This window comes from Podarcis liolepis (genome assembly GCF_965112155.1).
Source record: "Podarcis liolepis genome assembly, chromosome: 7".
NCBI lineage: Eukaryota > Metazoa > Chordata > Lepidosauria > Squamata > Lacertidae > Podarcis > Podarcis liolepis.
In genome coordinates this window covers 77,623,234-77,646,430 of record NC_139561.1, presented here as the reverse complement: position 1 = coordinate 77,646,430, position 23,197 = coordinate 77,623,234, and the positions used below count along the sequence as shown (strand labels likewise).

General features: G+C 45.2%; 4 protein-coding genes across 6 annotated transcripts in view; 3 read left to right on the top strand and 1 right to left on the bottom strand.

Moving 5' to 3' along the window:
* Positions 1 to 23,197, bottom strand: part of LOC310711154 (uncharacterized protein) — a 116,594-nt gene that overhangs the window by 26,509 nt on the left and 66,888 nt on the right. The window lies entirely within an intron of this gene.
* Positions 2,061 to 7,842, top strand: LOC310712401 (interferon-inducible GTPase 5-like). Its single transcript, XM_083515428.1, has 3 exons — positions 2,061 to 2,446; positions 2,587 to 2,716; positions 5,596 to 7,842. Exon 3 carries the CDS (start codon positions 5,624 to 5,626, stop codon positions 6,854 to 6,856), a length of 1,233 nt encoding a protein of 410 aa, XP_083371554.1. The 5' UTR covers positions 2,061 to 2,446; positions 2,587 to 2,716; positions 5,596 to 5,623; the 3' UTR covers positions 6,857 to 7,842.
* Positions 16,492 to 22,361, top strand: LOC310712388 (interferon-inducible GTPase 5-like). Of its 2 annotated transcripts, XM_083515394.1 has the most exons (3): positions 16,492 to 16,735; positions 16,924 to 17,060; positions 21,075 to 22,361. In XM_083515394.1, exons 1-3 carry the CDS (start codon positions 16,670 to 16,672, stop codon positions 22,246 to 22,248), a joined length of 1,377 nt encoding a protein of 458 aa, XP_083371520.1. In that variant the 5' UTR covers positions 16,492 to 16,669; the 3' UTR covers positions 22,249 to 22,361. The 2 variants fall into 2 exon arrangements, with proteins under 2 accessions (XP_083371520.1, XP_083371521.1); XM_083515395.1 differs by lacking the exons at positions 16,492 to 16,735; positions 16,924 to 17,060 and adding an exon at positions 18,254 to 18,328.
* Positions 17,005 to 23,197, top strand: part of LOC310712404 (interferon-inducible GTPase 5-like) — a 38,517-nt gene continuing 32,324 nt past the window's right edge. Inside the window, exon 1 of one of the 2 annotated variants that reach the window (XM_083515434.1) lies at positions 17,005 to 17,068. The gene's annotated coding sequence lies outside the window, so the exon portion shown is untranslated. Of the gene's footprint in view, positions 17,069 to 18,386; positions 18,514 to 23,197 lie in introns of those variants that run through there. The other variant, XM_083515435.1, reaches the window with a different exon arrangement.

Sequence of the window (23,197 nt, the reverse complement as noted above, 5' to 3'; positions counted from 1 at the left end):
GCCTGTGGAAACATGTGTGTGCAGGCAACTCTCTCTGGCCACCTAACCCAGAATGTCTCACTTTGAGAGATGACCCTCTTCCGCAAAGCAAGGGAGAATAGAGGGACTGTTGCATTAGTGTCAGCAAAGCATTTTTGAAGTAAAAGGGGGAGAGGAGAGCGGGCAGTGTGACATTTTGCTTTATTCAGAGGGGAAATCATAATATGCTACCATTACAAATCTAAAATATTGTTAAGGCTGAGAAACCTTGACTAAATCTTAACTAAATTATAATTGCCTGAAGCAGCAAGGCTAGAATTGGGCAGGAAGCAAAATACTATACGGGTCAAATGAAAGAGAGAGGGGGGGCTCAAAGGAATGGATATTTATTCCCAATTTTTTTCCTTTGAAGAGGGCATTTTTTCCTAAGCTTTCTCCATTATCGAAGAAAAGCAAGATTACATTCCACAAAATCTGCAGCCTCAGAAAGGAAAAAGCTATATGCCCAAAATACCTACACTTCAACTTCTACGGTAATTTTGATTATTGCCTACTGTCATCTAACAAAATAATTTTAGCAACATCTAATAAAACTACATCAAAATCAAAGAATTCTCTTTCTTAAAGGCCTGTCTGGGTAGAAATTACACAGAAAGGTTTTGACAGCATGTTACATCAATATGACAAATGTTTCTACTTTACATCGGAGTAAATTTAAAAAAATATCAGTTAAAAAAAGCATTCACTGTGGACACGACATGTGTAATGAATCTCAAAGGGTGCATTGATTAAACCTGGTCAATTCAATTCATAAGAGTATTGGGTTCCATACAGAAAATGGGGAGCAGTCGTGTACCTGTCTGGCACACTTGTCTCCAAAGGACTTGACAAAAATTGTTGCTTTTTTAAAAAGCTTGATTGTGTCGTATTGTGGTAAGGCAAATCAGCTATAGGGTCTGCTCCATTGTCTCTAGAACCAGCCAAAAAGGGTAAAAAAAGGGGTGCCAAAGTGGGAAGACTTGCCATAGCAGCAGCAGCAGCAGCAACTCCTACTTTCTCCACCTTGGGTTGCATCATGTCTTATGCCAGTTCTACTTGGTCCTGAGATGCTCTGCCTCACACTCTTCCAGTCCTAGGGCTTTCTTTCAAACCCTTTCAGCATCCTCAGCTAGATTATTCAGGAAGCTCGACAGCATCCAGTAAGTGGTGGCAAAAGACCCCCCTGCCGTGTCTCAGTTCTCCAAAGGACCACAGACCCTGGGTGCATGCCAGGAACCCCACAGGCTCTTGCCACTGCTCGGCAGAGAGAGAAGGAGGTCTTCTAACTTTGCTTCAGAAGCATGCCATTTGCACCCCTCAGACTGCTTTTGTCCCACTGCCTAGTCTTATGTGGCTTTCCACTGATCAGCCATGTTGGAGGGGGGAGAAGGGGAGGTTCCAGATAATTTGCCTTGCTACATGGACAATTGGGTATGGTGGGCTTCAGATAACTGTTAACTTCTGCTGTCCAGCCTCCTTTTAAGCACTCTCAGAGGCTCCTCAGTCAACTCAACAGGACAGAAGGGGTCTACAGGCAGTTTGAAACTTTCCCTCTCCATCCCATGATTCTGATGATAATCCCTCTCCCCCCAATGCTGCTGTTAACCTTAGGGGAGAAGCTCAAGAGCAGCAGGAGATCTAACATCATTGGGATCACAAGCCTGCCAGCTGAGCAAGGGGAAAGCAGGCTGGGAGGGAAGGACTTTGAGGGACCTCTGTTAAGACTTACTTGCTCCTCGAGATCCTTGACAAACAGACGTTTGAGGAGAGGAGGAGAGGATAGTTTGTCTTCTCACTTCAGCTGCTCACACTCTCTCCTGTTAGTGTTGAAAGGGCTCCCTAAGCAGAACAAAGTATCTCTGCACATGCTAATGAAATCCTTTCACTGCCCCAACCCCCATCTTTTTAATGCAAATAACAGGAGAGGTCTATGCAGAGAGTGGGTTGGAAGAAAGAACTTGACACACTTCAGACATGAGGCAGAACCTTGTTGTCATTGCATTCTTATATTAATAAGTCTGTGCCCAGTGCGCATCTGATGTATTGCACATGCTGGTCTGGATGTGGAACCATGGAAGTCACCTGCCCTGATCAGCCGAATTCTCCTCATAGCGCTGCTCTGCTCCCCCAGCCTGCCATTTACACCCCAGCCTAAGGATTTTATCCAACATTACTCATGCTCAGAGCACACCAATGAATGCAACTTATTAACTAGAAGGTTTTTTTAAAAAAAAATCTAGGAAATTTCTAGGAAAAATCTAGGAATATTTCCTTTGCAAATATTCTACACTGCAGTAGTAGGAAGGCTGGGCTCTAAGCAGCCCTCTTTCTTCAATGCCACGCTGCAAAAAACTCAGGTGCTGCTGAGACTGGCACAGAGGCAACAACAGCAGAGGTGAAGGAATACTTCCATGGGATGCTTCCACAGGTGATCCTATGGGACTTCCCAGAAAAGGCAGCATCCCCGCTGGCAAACGGGCTGCTTGGAGCTCCCTCTGCAGCTTCGGCTATTTGTTGAGATCTTATCTCATCCTCGCTGGTTACCTTCGCTTTCTTTTTTGCTTTTAGAAGTGTGACGATCAGGAGGGAGAGAGGGTATAAAAGGAAAAGAGAGGGAGATAGCAGGACGGAGAAAAGCGCGAGAAACCTCGAAGCAAAGACGACTGAGCTTGGCTGCAAAAAATCGATCCAGCAGGAGGTAAGGAGTTGGACTTTTTCCCTCGATCTAGAATGATTTCCATTTCTTTTTGAGCTTCTTTGCGTTAAAGGAGACTCTGAGCTCCTCGCTTGGTGGGGGTGGCAGAAACAATTGCTGTTGTTGTTTACCTTTTACCTTTTTATTGTTATTTTTCACCTTTTTATTGTTATTATGTTAACCATTACATCATAGCTATTGTGATATCATATATCATATCATATTATTAACAATAATATTATTATTAACAATGATGTTCGAGAAGGCTGCCCTTCTTCCCCGTGGCAAAGGGAATAAATAACATGCCATCACCAGGGAGCAAGCAGAGCTCGTGCTACTATAAGGGTCCCCCCCCACGAGTTTAATAAAGGGCGTCTATCAGCATTGCAATGCAGTTCATGACCCCACCCTCTTTGTCAGAGCGGGGAACGGGGTGCAGAACAGAGGAATACAGCAACTTCTATTCTGCAAACAATGCCCTGAGTGCTGAAGAGGCAGAGACCATCTGGGCTGCCCCTTAGTGCAGAAGCAAAGCATAAGAGTTTTAAGTAACTGCCCTGAAGCCAATGCCACGGTCTCGCTTTCACGTGTTAATTAAATATATCCCTCTGCAGCCCCCCCCCCCGCCCCCAGTTCCTTCAAGAAAGCAGCAGGAACACGGCTGCGTCCCAGCACTTGCTGGTGTGTAAAAATGGTATCTGTGCACCACTTCTGATTAGAAAAACTGCATGGCAAGGGTTCGAGGCAGGACAGGGCAGAAGATGCTGGAGCTTCTCTTTGTTCTGGGTAGGTGCTGCCTGATGAGCCTGGATAGCTCAGTGGGTTACACCATGGTGCTGATAACGCCAAGGTTGCAGGTTTGATCCCTGTATGGACCAGCTGCATATTCCTGCATTGCAGGGGGTTGGACTAGATGACCCTCAGGGTCCCTTCCAACTCTACAGTGCTATGATTCTACGACTTTCCCGAGTCGCCCTTTCGGGGCTTTCTGTGTCCTTCCATAACTGTGGTACGAAATATGAAACTTCCCTTCCCCATGCACCTTAGTCCTGCTGCAAAATCGCCTCCCCATAGCAATTAAAACAAACAAACAAACAGACAGACAGACAGACAGGCTAACAAACAAAACCCCACTGATAACACCCCACACTTAATGTATCGTGCAGTTAGGTCCTCAGAATGTCCTTAATTCTAAAAAGGATTTTATGCTCTCTCTTTTTCTTTAGCTGTATTTCCTTTATTTATTCAATATATTTATATAGCTTTCGGGACAAGATAATGTTGCTGATAATGGGTTGTCTTCAACTAACATTTACTTAGAGTAAATCTATTAAAATTAATGGATCTTAGGCATGGTTATTAATTTCAGTGAGTCTATTGCTGAGTAAAAGTTAGTTGACAAACACCCAATGTGAATATTTTCCCCAGTATTGCCCTTTAAGAATATTTCTGGGCTCTTTCTGCATCACTTATTTTGACTCTCTGACTCCTTTTTTCCTCTCCCCTTTGGTGACATTTCTAAAAATATTCTTCATTTTATTGGTGACTTTTGTGAAAGTGGCATTACAAGACTTGGCCAGAATATACTAGGGATATGCACAGAGCATTGACTTATTTATTTATGAAGTGTTTTATCCAAAGTTTTAGCCTGTGACACTGGTGAGTGAGCACGAGGTTGGGCGGGTGTGGTTTTTGATGCTCCATGGCTTCTTGGCAGTCTGTTTCTACTCGGGAGTAAGGCTCCTTGAGATCAACAGGGCTTAACGCCCAGGTCAGTTAGCAAACATATAAAGATAGCAACTTAAGAAGGGACTGCTAGGTTTACATGTTCGCTGAGCTTTCCCACAGAAGCCAACAAAGAAATTCATTCTGTGGAGGCTGCGGCAGTTGAAGAAGCTGTGAAATATAACAACAACAACAACAACAACAACAACAACAACAACAACAACAACAACAACAATTTTAACCCGCCAATCTGGATGGGTTTCCCGAGCCACACTGGGCAGCTTCCAAGAGGTCATTAAAAACAGATATTCAGGTTAAATTGCCGTGTTGCCATGTCACATTACGTAATTGTTCAATTAATCCCAAATACAAACTTTTAGCTTTCAATACAAAGTTGTTTGCATCATTGAAAGCTCTGTTATTGTGTTTTGAGACAAAAGATGTTACTGTACAAGTTGTTTTTTCTAAACTAAAACCTCAGTATTCAGGTTAAATTGCTGTGTTGGCATTTGCGATAAATAAGTGGGTTTTGGATTGCAGTTTGGGCACTCGGTCTCTAAAAGGTTCACCACCATTGTGTTAATATCTTAGCTCACAGTCAGAGGTACCTGGCCTCCCCCGAGGCAATTGAGCGAGATACTGTGTTTACCTTCCGTCTGCAACCGCCGGCAGGCTAGGTAAACAAACCTGGCGATTCTTCTCATTAGTCGTGAGAAAGAACACACCCTCTGCTTCTCTCTGCTTCTCTCCCTCCCTGCATTCCCCCAGGGAGGGGAAATGAGACAGACAGGAGTCCTTTTTACATGTTTTATTCCTGTCACTCAGCAGTACATAGAAATGCGACTGCTCCCTTCAGACTCCATCAGAAGAGACACAAACTCCTCCCCTGTACTTCCAGCACAGGTCAGATGACACACTGAGCTAACATCCGGTGCTCAGTACAGAGAATAGGCTCCACCTTTTCTCCAACAGTACATCTGCAAAACATAACATCCTGTTTTGCATTCCAGCCATCTGGAGCTGGCTTTTGCCTTGGTGCTTTTTCCCAACACATTGCCCTAATTGATTTTACCACATAAACCACGGATTGTAAAGATGTCCATAAAAGTGTGTGGAAAGTTATAATCTAACTATTAGAGTTTTCTTCTCTTTCTCAGATAAACTGAGCCACGAGAAATCACTGTCATGGATCCTGCCATAACAATAGAAGCCATAAAAAAAGACCTTGCTGAAGTGAAGGCTGCTCTGGAGAAAAAAACATTAGAAGCTGTTTCAGCTGAAGCTAAAGAGCAGTCAAATTTATTAAATAACGTCACGTTGGAAATTGCCATCACAGGAAGATCTGGTGCCGGGAAATCATCTTTTGTCAATGCCCTGCGGGGCATGGAAGATGATGAAGAGGGTGCAGCTCTGCCTGGGGTGAAAGAAACAACAATGGTGCCACAAGAATATACACACCCCACATTCCCCAAAGTCAAAATTTGGGATCTACCAGGAATTGGAACGAATAATTTTATTGCAAAGGAATACCTAAAGAAGGTCAATTTGAGCAAATATGATTTTGTCATCATCATTGCCTCAGGGCGCTTCACTGAGGATGACACCAAATTGGCTCTTGAGATCCATAAAAATAAGAAGAAATTCTACTATGTGCGCAGCAAAGTGGATATCGATATAGATAACTACAGGCGGTCAAAACGCATCAATGTGGAGGACACCCATGAGATGTTGCAAGCTGAGAAGACGACTCTTGACATTATACGGAAAGATAGCTATGATAATTTGAAGGCATTAGGTGAGTCTTCTCCAAGGGTCTTTCTGATATCAAGGTGGGATTTGAGCAAGTATGATTTCCCCCTCCTTCAAGAGACCATTGAAAAGGAACAGGATGAAATCAAGAGAGATGTTTTAACTATGTGTATTCCGATTTTAACAAAAGATAGCATTAAAAAGAAAAAGGCTGCTATGCAGAGCCTGATATGGAAAAATGCCATGGTGAGTTGCTCTGTTGGGTTGATTCCTCTCCCATTCCTCTCGCTTAGTTGCGACATTGGCATTCTGGTTGCAACAATGATACATATCTGCAAAGTTTTTGGCTTGGATGAAAATTCCCTCAATATACTAGCAAAACGTGTGGATAAACCTGTTGAGGAGTTGAAATCTGTTATTGAACATACCCCAAGCACCGGTAAGATCACGGCAGAATTTGTCATGAATATCTTGAAGAGGTCAGCAATGTGGGGAGCAATCACAGCGGCAGAGCTGGTTGTGGGTTTCATACCTGTGTTGGGGTCTCTCTATGGTGGGGGCAGTTCTTTTGCTACCACATTCTACTTGCTGAAGAATTTCCTGGAAAACGCTGTGAAAGATGCAGAGAAAGTTCTGGCAAAGGCTGCTGAGCCCAAGAGACGCAAGTAAACAGCCAATACATCTACCTGGGAAGAGACATCCAGGTACAACATGCATTATCTCATCTTTCTACTGCAGCACCAACCAATTGCTCCCTTTATTACTCTTCAGCTCAGCACTCGTAGGGTTGCCATATTTTAAAAAGTGAAAATCCTGACACAAAAGTTGTTGAACTTTGCATGGGGGGGGGAGGCAAAGTTGAGCTTTTATTGACAAAATCTCCAAAAAACAAAAGATGTTTTGAGGGGAAAAACCCAACACTTCTGACATGGGTTGCCATGGTTTTCCATATGTTTTCACAGACATTTTTACCAATTTTTGAAAATTCTGCCTGGACGCTACTTCTGACGGATGAATCCCAGACATATGGAAGTCCTATTGTAACAATGCTTAATTAGTAGCCTGCCTGGGTGATTTTTGGCCAGTTAAGAGGTTCCTTATCTCCTACCTGTCGGTGTTAAAGTGATGGATGTCATCCAAGGCAAATTTTTTTTAAAAGATGGCAAAGATCAAACCGCGGCCGCCTCTACTTCTCCCCCTCCAACATGCAGCAAATTTGCAGCAGCAAAACCCATAAAGAATGGAGAAAAGAAGAGAAGAGAAATGGCTTCAGAGAGTTCTATTGCTGATACGCTTAAGTTAATTGTGATGCAGAATTAATGTCTGAAGGATAATTTAGCAAAGGTGAATCTTAAAATTACAGCCCTGGGTCAAAAAGTTACTGATCTTAATGAGGAGATATCAAAATCTGAAGCAGTTGAAATTAAACAAGATCTAACACAGATATCGTCTTGGGTGGGATCCTGCGAGACATGCTTATCCATGCAAAAATATACTATATAGTTTTGTAGCCTTTAGTATATTTTGTGGTTATTTTGTTATTTCTGCTTTTAAAAATGTTTTAATGTATTCTCTGCCTCCTTTGATTGCTATTCTTTCCTTTTCCCTTATTTACTTAATCTCAATGAAATAATAAATATTAAAATTTTAAGAAATGTTTTTTTCTGAATCCTCCCTACTGCAATTATTTCCCCAACTGTTCTAATTTTTGTTTTAAAAAATCATTTAATCCAGGCATGGGAAAGCTGTAGGCAATGGTCCAAATTTAGGTGTCCTAACCTGAACCACAAGCCTGTTTTCTCTCAGCCTCCTTGCTGTAATGATTAATCTTTTCTTTACTTCACCAGCTGGGTGGGTAGGGGAAGCCTGAGCCTTTTTTGGGGGGGGTGTTTCTCTGGAAATAAGCATACACAAACCCACAAATTTCCTTGTATTTTAGGATGCTATGAAACAGAGAAAGATGGGTTCATCTTCAACATAGTTGGAGTAGAGGGAGTTTTGGGTGTCCTCCTGCCACAAATAACTCCAGATCGGTGCTTCTTATTCTTTCTTTGTTTTTGTTTTGTTTTTGTGGGATATGTGCTTTTTATTTTCCATTTTTTTGTTTCTTGGTTTTTGAGAAAACAAAGAAACCAGAGACAACATCATCAGAACAAACAAGACTTCAAATCAGGTCTCTGTCCATATCAGAGCTTGGAACTAGTTCAAGTTCAACATGTCCGTAAAAGAACTAATTCCCATTCATGTTCATCCCTTTATGAAACAAACCAGTTCTCTTTATGTTCTGTTCACTTCAAGTTCATCCAAAGTATCCTGGGCAAAAAAAATTTGTATAAATACTCTAATGCATTTAGAAAGTGACAATGAACTTGAAGATGAGCCAGAAATCATTCTTCATTTTGCCCAACATCAACTTAATTCATGTTCAGTTTACCCAGCAAGTATGGGAAATACTTTCACATGTAGTTCATATGTTTTTCAAACTAATTCAGTGCACATTGAACTTGTTCATTCCAAGCATTAGCCAATTGTTTTTGAGATTGTTATAGTGATTTTACCAGCTGCTCATTTGTGGAATGAGTTTAGCCCTCCTCAGAATTCAACTTTTCTGTAAAACCTTACAGCCTGAAAGCCTTGGAGGTTGAAATGTTCCCCCACTGGCTGCCAACACAAATAAACATACAAATAATATAGTTTTTATTGACTAATAGCAAAACACTGTCATGGTCCGGGTTACAGGCAGTCGGAGTCCTGGCTCGGTACGTCGGGACCGGGGTAGAGGACGGGAAGCAGGAATCAGGAGTCCAGGGGTCAGGAAACCAGGAGTCAGGAAACCGAAGCACAGCTAGGTGGGTAGCGTGTTGCTGTGACAGAAGGAAATGCTGGTCTTATATAACCCTCCTGGCCCCTGCCACCAGGTGCTATGAGTCTTCTGTCAAGCCTCCCCTGTGTGGCAGCGCCTTGCCCTTCCAGGCCAAACTCAGGAAGGCCCCAATCCTGCAAAGCCCTACCAGGGCAAGGCTCCTACATGCACTCCTGACAAACACATTCCAACTCACTAGGTGTGACCAAGTATCTGTGCATTAATTACTCTGTACTCTCTCTGCTTATATCTGTGTCTTGGGTTCCACACGACTCTAACCAAATAAACCTCTGTGTCCCCATTCATTATAATGAGGAATCAAATAATCCCCTTTTGGCCAAAGTGGGTGAAATTTGCAGGCATAGGAGACCCTACAAATTGGATTGAGCCTACCTAAATCCAGGGGCTCTTTGTGGAGGAAGTTAAGTGGGTTTACTTTCCTCCATACTTATTTGATATTTTCATGGGTGGGTATGAGCACAAGCTTCTCAGACTCTGCCCAACACCATCTGATTTACAACACTGCTTTGGCTTTCTGAACAGCTGAGAGCAAACTGCAAGGGACTTATGTTCCATGTTGAAGCTTCTGTGGTGCTGAAAATGGAACTTCATGAGGAGAATTATGGCATCTGAGAAAGAGACTTGGGACAATATGGCAGCAGGGGCCCTAGAGCTAAGTGTTGCTAGAAAAATTTCAGTTTATTTAAGAACACGTTTCACTTGGGCTGTGCATCAGATCCAGCCCAATCCAATTAATGAATTGGACTGGGCCAATTTGTATCAACATAGGATTGGGTCAGATTATGTTGAGGCAATCCCAGATCACACCAGATCAGGCCAGCCAACCCATCTTACTCGCTATTCCATCTTTAAGAACAATTTATATACTTGTAATCACAACAACATATGAACCTACCCAGACCATGAGATCATCTTCCGAGACCCTCCTTCGTGTGCCTCCTCCTCAAGAGGTATGGAATGAGGCAACACAAGAACAGGCCTTCTTTGCAGTGGCTGCCCGTCTGTGGAATGCTCTCCCCAGAGAAGTTTTCCTGGCACCTTCATTATACATCTTTAGGCGTCAGGCAAAAACATTCCTTTTCAACCAGGTCTTTGGCTGGTCCGATCTACATCCTATGCACTTTTAAAATGTGTTTTTGGGGAGTGTGTATTGTTTTGTTGTTTTATTTTTATTTGGTATTGTTGTAAACAAAAATTGCCATTTTCCCTTATGGGGTATCCAGGAGCCCATATAGAGTTCTTACATAGGTTCCCTATTGGTAGGAGAAAATAACGGAGGCCAACCAGAGACTATTGAGAAGCAAAGCAGCTAGTAAGCTTGATATTTATTGATCTGTTGCAACAGGGTGCTCCCCTTACACGCAGGAAAGGAGGAGGACCTAGAAAAATGGCATGCAAGGCCTTATAAAGACTTTTGAAATTCCCATCCTGTAGATCAAGACCACCCCCAGAAACATCATACATATGTAGCAGGAACCCCCCCACCCCAATCATTCTGTTTGTACAAACTTCACACACACTCACACTCACACACTACATACGCCACATTTCTGTTATAAATTCATAGAAAATCATTCATACATCGGATTTGCACTGTTCCATTTTTATTTTACTCCATATGACAAGGACTATCAAAGGGGGGTGGCTTGGTTCTGGTCAGCCATAATCCCTTCACCATCCCAGCACATCCACAGGAGCCCTGCCCAGTTGCTATGTCAACCCTGATGATCCCAGACAGAAGACAATCAGGATCACAAAGAACTTGCATATGGGAGTGGATTCAGCATGGACTGAAACAACCCCTTTCTGTAATGGATGCATGATGTCAACCCCTTCTGTAATGTATGCATGATGTTTCTGGGGGTGGGCTTGACCTAGAGGATGGGAATTTCAAAAGTTTTTATAAGGTCTTGCACACCATCTTTGTGGGTCTTTCCTCTCTCCTGCAAGTGAGGGGAACACCCTGTTGCAACAGTTCAATAAAGGCCAAGCCTACAGGCTGCTGTTTTGCTCCAAGTTATCCTGGTTGGTGTCTTTGTTTTTGTCCAAGGGAGCCCTCGGATTTTTCCGGTAACAGATACACACACAAAAAGCTGTCTAAAACAGAACACTCCCTGGAAAAGACCCTGATGTTGGGAAAGATTGAGGGCACAAGGAGAAGGGGACGACAGAGGACGAGATGGTTGGACAGTGTTCTCGAAGCTACAAACATGAGTCTGACCAAACTGCGGGAGGCAGTGGAAGACAGGAGTGCCTGGCATGCTCTGGTCCATGGGGTCACGAAGAGTCGGACACGACTAAACAACAACAAAACAGAACATTTGCATGTTGTTTTTCTCCTGTCGCTGTTTATCTCCTGTCTGGCAGGTTACTTGATTGGATTTCCTGGGTAGCCTGGCCATTCTTTTGTAGTGATAAATACTTAGTTCCTGGGCCAGGTCACAGGCTCATACCTTATTCAAACACAGACATAAGCTTAAGACAGGATTTGTGAAGGAAAAGACAATGGGGAGGCTTTTCCAGTTTGACCTTGCAGAGAAAACATTTGCTCAGTTTAGGAATCAAAATGGTTCCAGGTTGGTCTTCTATGTACATGCTTGGTTGGTACACTTATGAATATTACCATATATGTAAGACCATAAAATTCCTATCACAGTATCTTGTGGTTTTCTATCTTGATTTTATTCTGTGAAATGCCCTGAGACCCCCGAGTATAGGTATATAAATTCAATCAACAACAACACCAAACACCTTCCAAAATGACTCAGAGCAACAACAACAATGACAACAATTTTATTATTTGTACCCTGCCCATCTGACTGGGTTGCGCCAACCAGCCTGGGCACCTTCCAACATATATGAAACAGCCCCTAGGAGTTGGCTGCCATGCAAGGGAGTCTCTCAAACGTGAATCTCCTGGAGCGGGGAAAGAAGGAAGCTGAAGTATACAGCTGGACAAGAGGGAAGGAAACATGGTGTCTACCTCAGTAATGAGCTCACGGAAACAAGCTCTGGAAATTTGGAGTTGCCATGCTGAAGGCAGAGTTTGATGCTCAGTTACATTCGTAAAAGTAAGCAATGCAAAACACTGGGAGAGAGCTAATGTCTCTGCAGTGGCCTCTTGCTGAATAGGAGGAGCTGCTCGTATCCCCCCTCCCCTAGGAAGAAAATGCAGGGGGGGGGCACACCTCGGGGTCTCATGGGGTTTACACTTGCCCAGCATGCTTCAGAGCAGGCCCCTCCCCCTGTGACAGCCTCTGATAACCACTTTAACCACAGAGTTAGGAGTCTACGTGTGTTTCCCCTCTAAATATCATATTTGAGGGGCGCCCCCTCCCAAAAAAGTTGATGGGCTTTGCGATTGCCCTTGTGAGAAAGTAGCAGAAACACGACTCCTGCCGGGCTTGGAGAGGGAGAGGGAGCCAAGAAGCAGAGGTAACAGGACTGTCTGCTGGGGTGCCAACTTAAAATATGGGGGGAGGCAGATAAGCCCTGCCTCACCTCATAGATCACAATATGTGGCGCACGCACCCCATTTGAGTGGCAATGCCCATCACCTTGTGGGGAGCAGCCCCCCTCCAATATTTCCATATCTCGGCCCCTGGGAGCTGGTCCTATAACTGTGCGCAAGTCATTCTCGTGCTCCCCAGCTCCTCTCCCTCCTTCACCCATCGCGGCTCAGCTCTGCACGCCAAAATGGTGCCCAGGCACTTCTGATGAAAGAGGCTGCTAAATCACTTTTGAGAATTATACTTCTGTGAAGGGAATAGGGGCCTCCTAACAACTCTCAACACCTTTAACTAACTACATAGAATTCTTTGGGGAAAGCCATAACTGGGGTATCCTAGGCATAGGGCTCCTGTTTTGACCCCACACCACCCCATATGCTTCAGTTTTTCGGCCCTTTGGAGCCAGTCATGTGGGGATCACACTGCATCAAAACTCAGGAGAAATGGGATGACATGATACAAAGACTCCAGCAATTTGTTCTTTTGACTGTTGGGGAAAACTTCCTTTGCATTCTCCTCCTCTGCTTTCAGGCTGGAGAAATTTCTGCTTCCTTTTGCTCTCTGTCATGACCCAGCACAGTCCAAGAAATTATTTACAAGGAGGAGGAACTAGGGAGACTCATTTAGGTTTCCTTTTCTCAGAAATCACCTGTTTGAGAAGAGTTTTGTACTGGTCAAGGGTGGGGGGGGGGGGAGAGGAAAACTTGGAAACAGGATGTAATTTCTGCTCCAAGATAACAAAAAGCTGCAGCTCCCTTCCCCTTCCTAAGATTATGCAGGATGAATAAACAATCAGCAACAGAGTTGGAGGGTGGGAGTGGCGAAGAGCTCCAGCTCCCAAGGCTGCAGGAAGCTGGAGGACAAGCTTGGGGAAGGGAAGGTGAGTCTCTCTGCGTGAGGCTGTAGAAACCCTTGAAGGAACCTGTGCCCAGTGCCCCCCTGCATGATGTCCCCTAAGGCTGAGGGTGTCAGATAAGACACAGGCTTTGCTGTCAGTCTAGGATCCATCTGAGAGTTTGGTGCTCTTCCTGCCTGCCTGGTTTGCAAAGCAAGCTTGTCACGCGGGCTCTAAAGCCTGCAGAATATTAGAACTTTTCTAAAAAAAGAAAAGCCCTGCTCTGAATTGCAGAAGATCTACCCAAATATCAGGAGTGAGTGGCAGATTTTATCCTGCCTGCATGATTGCCCTCATTTGCCCTGGTTAATAGGGGCCAGAGAGTACACAAAGCTTTGTTACCATCGATGTTAGATACCACCTTTCTTGTGATGGGTTTTTTAAGCAATAAATACATCATGGTACAAATGTTGCCACTGTTACATCAACGAGATCATGAGCTGCAAGCATCCACGCTATGAAGAAAGCATGGTGGAACAACACTGTTTATTTTGCAGCATTTATGTCCTGCTTAATTGCAAGAATCCTCAAAGCAGCTGAGACAAGAGATAGGACCCGTTCTGGTCAGCGCCAACAACGAATGGCGGAGTTCCTCGGATCGGAGGAACGGGCTCTGTGGAAATTGGGTCTTCCCGCCGCGGCGAAGGCGGGGGCCCGCTAGAAATCCCAGGCCGAGAAGCCTGGGAACGTGGGGTTCGGCAGAGCACCAAGAGCGCCTCCCGTACTCACGAGGAAACCCCTTTTCGGGGCTCCGGAGTGAAGTGGGGTGAGCAGCGCGGTGCTGCGAACCGATCGCTATTTCCATGGAGGGAAGCCGCGCAGCCATCGCCGGAGAGCGCTGACTTTTTCCTGATGACATTTGGACTCTAAATCAAGCACCCGTGAGTAAAAGCAGAGAATTGGATTAAGAAATTTGCAAAATTTATGAATTAGGCACGAAGCGGGAAGGTGTAAACAGGAAGTCCGCCTTCCGCTTTTGTATAGAGATTGAAGCAAAGACCTTGCAACCTAATAGCCTGAAAAACTGCTTTAAAATTGGAAATTTCCTGCATCCACAACCAATAAAACTCCTGGGAAGCAGGAGAAAGGGGGGGGGGACTTGACTGTTTAATCCTGCAGGAGGAGAGTAAAGGAATTTAAGTTTCCATCGTCCCAAACCTGGGGACGGGGTGTCGGGACAGAAACTGTTTGAGACGTCCATTGATTGAAAGTGGAGCACTTTGACAGATAGCTAAGAGAGAGAGAGAGAGAGAGAGAGAGAGAGAGAGAGAGAGAGAGAGAGAGAGACAAATTAACTTCAATGCTACTTTCTGCATTTCTGCCCTTTAAAGAAACAAAGTATTTGAAATCGAAAGGAATTGAAATTGAAAGTAATCTCCTTTGTTGGATATATTTCAAAAATGGATACAAATAGAAATTGTGTCCCCTAGAGGGAGCCTGTCAGTTTGTTGTTGCAGCTTACTTGGAGACTCCACAGATGTGAGATTTGGATTGTGGGACCAGCCGTTTGACCTTGACCTTGAACAGAAATGTGTCGGCAGGAAGGTTTGGTGTCTGCCCTTGGCATGACTAATGCTTTGCTGGAGCAGCTGCATGAGAAAATGAACTTGATGCATGAAAAAATGGACTTGATGAGAGCTGTGGCCAGTGAATATGATTTAACAGGGAATAAGGATAAAGAAGTTACACAGCGATCAATTCAGGAATCTGGTTTGACAAGGCAAGTCCAAGGGCAGATGGAGAAGGAAGAGGCAGTGATTACTCCTCAAACAACACAAATGGAAAGATCCAAAGTCCTGCAGGAACAAAAGCTACTGCGTTGGAAGATTGAACTTGGAGAGTGCCGGGAAGTATTTGAAGTCAAGGAAGTTTTTAACTCTAGTGGGACTATGAAACAGGTGAACAATTATCTTCTGGATAAATATTCTTTGGATTACAAAGATGAAGACGGGGAGTGGGACTGGGGGGAAGGGGCCAATCTGATGAAGGAAAATGGAAACTATTACCGGATGGAACCCTCCGGAGACCCACTCCCCAAGAAACCAACAATAGACAAAGAAGTGTGTAAGCACAAACAAGAACAAAAAAATTTGCAGAAGGGGCCTAGAAGAGATTTCAGGGCCTCGGACATTAGAACACCAGATTGATGGACTGGATGTAATGGACAGAAAGGACTGACATGACCCGAAACCAGGAAGAAGGGACGTTGGATAAAAATTAGTGATATCAAGGGAAATTCTTTTGTTAATTTTGGAATTAGTGCAACATTAATGAAATTTGAGGGAATATGCTGGAAAGGAACTAAATTGGCTTTAGTAGAAATGATTTTAAGGAGATATGTATGAATATGATGTAAACTTTGAAATTTTAAGATTTTTAAGATAAGATAAGGTTAAAGAAATTAAGGTAAATTGAATAACAGATTATATTAAAAGATGGAAAGGTTATCTTGATTAATAAATAAGAGAGATTGTGAAGATTAATCATTTAAATTAAAATTGAGAAACATGGGAAGAATTTGCTGAAATAACAAATTAAACTAGAATACAAAAAGGGAGGTGTGAGGAGGTCCAAGAATTAAGCAAATGAAAAGTTGTAATCTGAGATTTGTATTTTTCTTCTTTCTTTTTTGGGTTTTTTCCTTTTGTTTTATTTTTTGCTGTATTTTTTTTCTGTGTCTCTTGTTTCTTTTTTGTGTGTCTATGTATTGATGAAATTTTGAATAAATATCATTTAAAAAAAGAGAGAGAGAGATAGGACCCGTTCTGCTTCTTTGAAGAAGAAGAAGAAGAAGAGTTTGGATTTGATATCCCGCCTTTCACTCCCCTTCAGGAGTCTCAAAGCGGCTAACAATCTCCTTTCCCTTCCTCCCCCACAACAAACACTCTGTGAGGTGAGTGGGGCTGAGAGACTTCAAAGAAGTGTGACTGGCCCAAGGTCACCCAGCAGCTGCATGTGGAGGAGCGGTTACCCAGATTACGTGACTACCGCTCTTAACCACTACACCACACTGGCTCTTTGCAGGTGCCAAAACATTTCGCGCCGCTCCTGAAATTTCTACCGTCCTTTGCAAAGACTCCAATCTACAAAGCAGTAGAAGGAGAGCCGAGCTCTGGAAAGTCATAGGATCGTAGAATTGCAGATTTGGAAGGGAACCCAAGGGTCATCTAGATCAACCCCCTGAAATCAGGGCCATGTGGGGCTTAAATGCAGAAAACGCGGGAGCTGCTGAGACGGGGGCAGAGGCAACTATGGCAGAGGTAAAGGATTAACCATCTCGGATGCTTCAAGTTTCACGAGTGAGCCTTTGGGACCTTCCCATTTAAAGGCAGCTGCACTGCTGTCAATCAGGCTGCTTGGAGCTCCCTCTAGCGGGGAATGCGGCTCTGGCTCTGCGTTGCAATCTCGTCCTAGCTCGTACTTTCGCTTTCTTCTTTGCTTTTGGTAGAGCGACGATCGGGCGGGAGAGGGAATAAAAGCGTGGGAGAGAGAGAGTTGGACGGAGAAAAGTCTAAGAGACAAGCAAGCAAAGTCTCCGAAGAGAGGACTGAGCTTTACTACAAAAAAAATTCGGACTGGCCACAGGTAAGGAGGTGAGCATTTCTCCTAGGGCTCTGATGATTTCCGTGTTAAAGGGGACTCTGAGCTCATTGCTAGGCGGGGGCGGCAGAATCGTTTATTTTTACTCATAATGATGTTGGAGAAGGCTGCCCTTTTTCCCCGCTGCAAAGGGAATAGATAGCATGCCATCACCAGGGAGCAAGCAGAGATGGTGCTACTCTAAGAGTTGTAAGTAACTGCTCTGAAGTCGACGCGGGTCTCCCTTTCGAGCGGTGACGCGTGTTCATTCGACATCCCCCTCTGCAGCTGCTACGAGGCTGCCCTCCTGCTCCTCTCGCCTCCTGCCTCTTTCCCTTTTGGGGGTTTGGCGGGGGGGAGCTCTTTGGAAGCAGGCAGAGCCTTAGCTAGGTGATCTGGCGCCCCTGGCAGAACCGTCCAGATTGCGCCTCCTAGCCAGGGACAAATTAGCTCTTCTTTCCGTCTCTCTTCCAACCCCCGTCCCTCCACCCATTCAATTCCTCACGCACTTCCCCTTGTAATGAACTCTTTCACAGAAAATCCAGTATTAAATTTATCTTGATAAAACGTTTCAGGAAAGAAAATGACATTTTGATTTGACTTGACAGTTTTTTAAATGTAATTCAGGTGTGAAACAATACACAGACATACAAACCATACCATACTGATTTGTTCCACAAGGATAACTTTCCGGTCTCAGAGCAATCTCTCTCTCTCTCTCTCTCTCTCTCTCTCTCTCTCACACACACACACACACACACACACACAGAGAGAGAGAGAGAGAGAGAGAGAGAGAGAGAGAGCCCACAGCCCACAGCCCACCTCCCTTCCTCCCGTGATCCCAGATCTCTCCACTGGTGCACACAGCCCTCCCTTCCAGGCTGCTCTTCACCTGCCTACCCAACACACACCTGGATCAGGGAGGGAGGGGGAGAGAGAGGGAGACCTCGTTCATTAGCCCCTCCCGCTCGTTTCCTGACTCTTCCCTCACCTTGGATGCCAGGATCAGAAGGAAAATAACTCCCATCCCACTCTCTCCCTCCCTGAAGGGAAGATGGGAGGGAGGGGGGTGAGAAACGACCAGTTTTGGGCCAACTTTCCAATCCGGACCCTGCTCTACATTTCGCCCCCCCCGTTTGTTTAGAGGGTTTTTTACCCCCTCACATTCCTCATGCAACTCCCCCCCTTTCCTCTTTCAGCAACCCCCACACCAAATCTCAGCAGCCCTCCAGGTGACTTCTTCGGAGGGGGGGAGAGAGAAGGGAGGAATAAAGGTTTGCTGAGGGGTCGAGAGGCAAGGAATTTGTGTCTGGTTCTTCCACAGGTTGGGGAGAAGGAGCGGGGAGAAGAGAAATCATTCTTTTGGAAATCTGAGGGAAGAAACCATTTCCTTGGAAAGCTGATACAGTGGTACCTTGGTTTGCCACCGTTTTGGATTACAACCACGTCAAACCTGGAAGTGTGTGTCCTTTTTTTTGAATTACAACCAATTTTTGGGGGGGAGGCCCCATTGGTGAAAGCGCGCCTTGGGTTACAATCTGTTTTGGTTTATAACCGGACCTCCACAACAGATTATGGTTGTAAACCAAGGAACCACTGTAATGTGCAGCTTGGGTGAGGGGTGGGTGGGTGGAGAATTTAGACACATAAGGTGTTTCTGGTGATTAATTACTTAAATCAGTGGTTTTCAACCAGTGTGGCATGGTACCCTGGGGTGCCTTGAATGGTGGTCAGGGCTGCCGTGGGCAACACTGGCCTCTGTCCCTCTTTCATTCCCTCCCTCCTTTGATGCCCTCTGGTGTCTCTGCCTCTGAAAGGCTTGCACAGCTGTTTGTTGCAGCAGCCCTGGTTACAAGCTCCCCAGGTGGATGGTGCCTCTGGGGCTGGCCAGGGGGTGCTGGTTTCCAGGAGCTGAGGCAGCCATGGAATAAGTAAGCAAGCAAGTAAGCGAGGGAGCCCAGCCAGCCCCTTGCTGTTGGGAATGGACAAACAAGTCCCAGGCCCCTGTGGGGCAGTGTGAGGAAGCACCTCTATTGAGGGCAGGGGGGTGGCAGCTCAGAGACCATGGGTGGCATCATCAGCTGCCCAGAGGACTCCCAAGGAAAGGAGAGAGGAGGCTGAGGGAAGACTTAGCAAGGAGGGGGTTGTTTGAAAAAGGGTGAGAAGCTGCCAGCTGTGCAGGCAAGGGATGACATAAGTGGGCTCCTGAGCCCCACAGGGGTGCCACAGAAAAAAGGTACAGTGGTTCCTCGGGTTACATATGCTTCAGGTTACACAGTCCGCTAACCCAGAAATAGTACCTCGGGGTTAAGAACTTTGCTTCAGGATAAGAACAGAAATCGGGCTCCGGTGGCGCGGCGGCAGTAGGAGGGCCCATTAGCTAAAGTGGTGCTTCAGGTTAAGAACAGTTTTAGGTTAAGAACAGACCTCCAGAACGAGTTAAGTTCTTAACCCGAGGTACCACTGTACTTGGTCAAATGAGCTGTGGACTCAAAAAGGTTGGAAACCTCTGACTTAAATGACAAGCAGGGGCAGAATTTACATGCAGTGTGTAAAGGTAGGAAGCACTCTTAAAACATACTTAAATAAAACTGCCCCAACCCCTTCTTCCTTTTGACCAGACCCTCCTCTTCTGCACCTTCAGACTGATAACTCTGCGTTGCATCTTTCTAAAAACATGTAAGGTTTAATCATCAGTGTAATGGGCACAGCCTCCCTCCCCAAGCTAAAAAATAAAAATAAAAATCAGGAAGTGCAGTTTCTTAAAATGCTGAGAGTCCCCTTCCTCATGTTCCTCTTTGTATTCAGGGCTCTTGGGCTCTGCTCCTGTGTCCTGGGCTGGCTAAATGTAGAGGAGTGGGGGGAGGCAGCAGTTGAGGAACCCCCAAGGGAGTCCCCAGGGGAAGAAGTCTCAGAGCCAAAGGGATTGGTGGTGGGATGGAGATGAGTGGTCAGAGGGAGAAAAGAGAGCAGACTGGGAGGAGGAGGAGGAGGAAATGTCGGAAAATGAAGAGGCAACAGGGTTTAGTGAGCAGGAAGAGTCTGTGGCAGAGAGCAGTCCAGAATCAGAGGCAGAACTGAGGGGGGTCAAGAGGCAGAGTAGACACAGGGAATCTCCCCCCTGGTCTGCCAGAACATGAAGAGGAATGAAGAGGGCAGAGCAATGAGAGACAAGACAAAAGAAATTCAGGTTGCTAGGGAAGAGGGGACCTACAGTCCTCGCAACAGCTTCATTGGGGCAAGAGATACTGGGAGGAGTTGCTGTGTTCACTCAGCCTGCGCCGTTTGGTGTGTTTTTTTTTAGTAAAGAGTTAACGTCATTGACAACGGGTATTTTGTTGTTGTTTAGTTGTTTGGTCCTTTCCGACTCTTCATGACCCCATGGACCAGAGTATGCCAGGCACTCCTGTCTTCCACTGCCTCCCGCAGTTTGGTCAGACTCATGTTTGTAGCTTCGAGAACACTGTTCAACCATCTCATCCTCTGTTGTCCCCTTCTCCGTGTGCCCTTCATCTTTCCCAACATCAGGGTCTTTTCCAGGGAGTCTTCTCTTCTCATGAGGTGGCCAAAGTATTGGAGCCTCAGCTTCACGATCTGTCCTTCCAGTAAACACTCAGGGCTGATATCCTTAAGAATGGAGAGGTTTGATCTTCTTGTGGTTCATGGGACTCTGAAGAGTTTCCTCCAGCACCATAATTCAAAAGCATCAATTCTTCGGCAATCAGCTTTCTTTATGGTCCATCTCTTACTTCCATACATTACTACTGGGAAAACCATAGCTTTAACTATACGGACCTTTGTTGGCAAGGTGATGTCTCTGCTTTTTAAGATGCTGTGTCAGCAACTCCAGCTCCTGATGTCCCTTCTATGATTCATATATTCTACCTGCAAAGCTTTGTTGCTTGGCAAATGATAATGATATTGCAGACGCTGGAAATTTTACAGAGGGCATGCCACTCTTAAATGAATGCTTCTAATTAGGCCGGTCGCTTAACATTTTCCTGCTTCCTTTCTCTGCAGCGCACCAAGCTCCACAATGGTGGAAGACTTCGAGGTAGCCATTTCTCAGGGCCAATTGGCAGGTGCTGTGTCGCAAGTGCTGGCAAAACCACTGTCCTTTTTCAACAGCACTCCGCTCCACATTGCCGTAGTAGGAGAGCCCGGCTCCGGGAAGTCCTCCTTCATCAATGCCATGCTGGGTCTTCGTGCCGATGACCCGCGTGCCGCTGCGACTGGCATACAGATGACGACAGTGCAAGTCAAGGATTACCCACACCCGACACTTCCGCAAGTGATCCTTTGGGACCACCCTGGAAGGGGAATGGCAACTTTTGGGGAGGACAAATTTGAGAAGAAGGTTGATTTGAATCACTTTGATTTCTTCATCATCGTCGGCTCCCAGCGCTTCCGCTCCACCCATTCTGACCTGGTCCGTGAGATCCAAGATATGGGCAAGTGCTTCTACTTTGTGCGCACCAAAGCAGACCTGGACCTGTCGGCCGCCAAGAGGCAACAGCCATTTGACTACAATGAGAAGAAGGTCCTCTTGCACATCCAGGAGGACTGCAAAGAGTGCTTGGTAAGAGAAGGAGTGAGGGACCTACAAGTCTTCATCGTCTCCAACTGGGAAGCCGACTGCTTTGACTTCCCCCTCCTGCAGGAAACGCTGAAGAACGATCTCTTGCGGCTGAAGAGGCAAGCCTTTCTGCGCTGCTTCCCTAGCATCTGCCTGCCTATCTTAGAGAATAAGAAAACCACTGTGAAGGAGAAGATTTGGACCAAAGGGCTTGTTTTGCTGGTCGCTCTTGGAAGCCCAGTTCCCTTCCTTCTCCCCATATTTCTGTTTAGTAAGTTCCGCTCCTGGTGCTTCCTAGACTTTGGCCTGGACAATCGATCCCTTGCAGCTCTGGCCCAGCGGGTTGGAAAGACAAGCACAGCCCTTAAAGCAGCAATGCAGTCCCTGGGAATGTTCTCTGCCATTTTATGGGTGCTGCCAGACTTGGTGGGACTCTCAGTGATGGCTTATGAATATCACCGCTGGGAGCATTTCCCCATCTTTGGTTTTCTTCTGTCTGGAGGGATTTCGTTTCTTCGCACCTACTTCATGCTGCAGAAATGCATATCGGGTGCTGCTGATGACACCCAGAGGGTTTTGTCCAAAGCTCTTGAGGCAGAGGGGGAAAAGTCCATTTAGCAGCAAGCAGATGTGCCATGATGACTAAGTGCTTGATATATAGTATCTGGTGAATTATATGTTTCCATTTTTAAAACAACCACCACCAAAAAACATTAAAAGAATAATAATCAGATTATCAGGTTTTTTATTTTAAAAATTCCATAAATCTTAGGCTTCTCATTTTTTATAAAAAATCCTAAGTGAAATAATCTGAATGTCAGCATAATACCCTTTCAGTTACTTTTTAAAATTAGTATCTCTATCCAATGTATAAGAATTAAGACCAGGGGTCTGCAACCTTTAAGACAAAAAGAGCCACTTGGACCCATTTCCAGAAAAACAACAACTGGGAGCTGCAAAACACGTCATTATAAAAATAACCTTTTTGTCACTTTTTACTATTATTTCTTTGTTTGACCCCTCAGAATTACTCCTCCTAATAGAAATAAACGTTAAATTAACAAGTTACCTTTGTGTGTGTGTGTGTGTTCTTCACTCCCCTTCAAAACAGTGACCAGCGTACATGCCCCTTACAATGTAGCGGGCGGGAAGGTGACGTCGGGACGGTGCGTGACTAACGCATGCACCGCCCCCATACGACGTCACAGCCAGTACAGCGCCCGCCACAGTGAGGAGTGTCGGGGCGCACAATGCACCTCCTCCCCTCGCTAGTATCCACCCCGGAGCCGCAGCAAAGGTGTAAAAGAGCCACATGCAGCTCCAGAGCCACGGGTTGCAGACCCCTGATTAAGACCAATACTGTAAGGAGACTTTGGGACAAATGGACTTTTTCCTATTCATACTTCTTTCAGTCTACTGATGAATTGCTCTGTATATGATGTCAGACTAGAAAAAACTAGTGACCTATGTGAACCTGCTTGCAGGGATGGTCTCAAGTTAGAATTTATGGAGGCTGCAGCATTCACTTTCTCTCCTACTCTCTCTCTCTCTCTCTATATATATATAT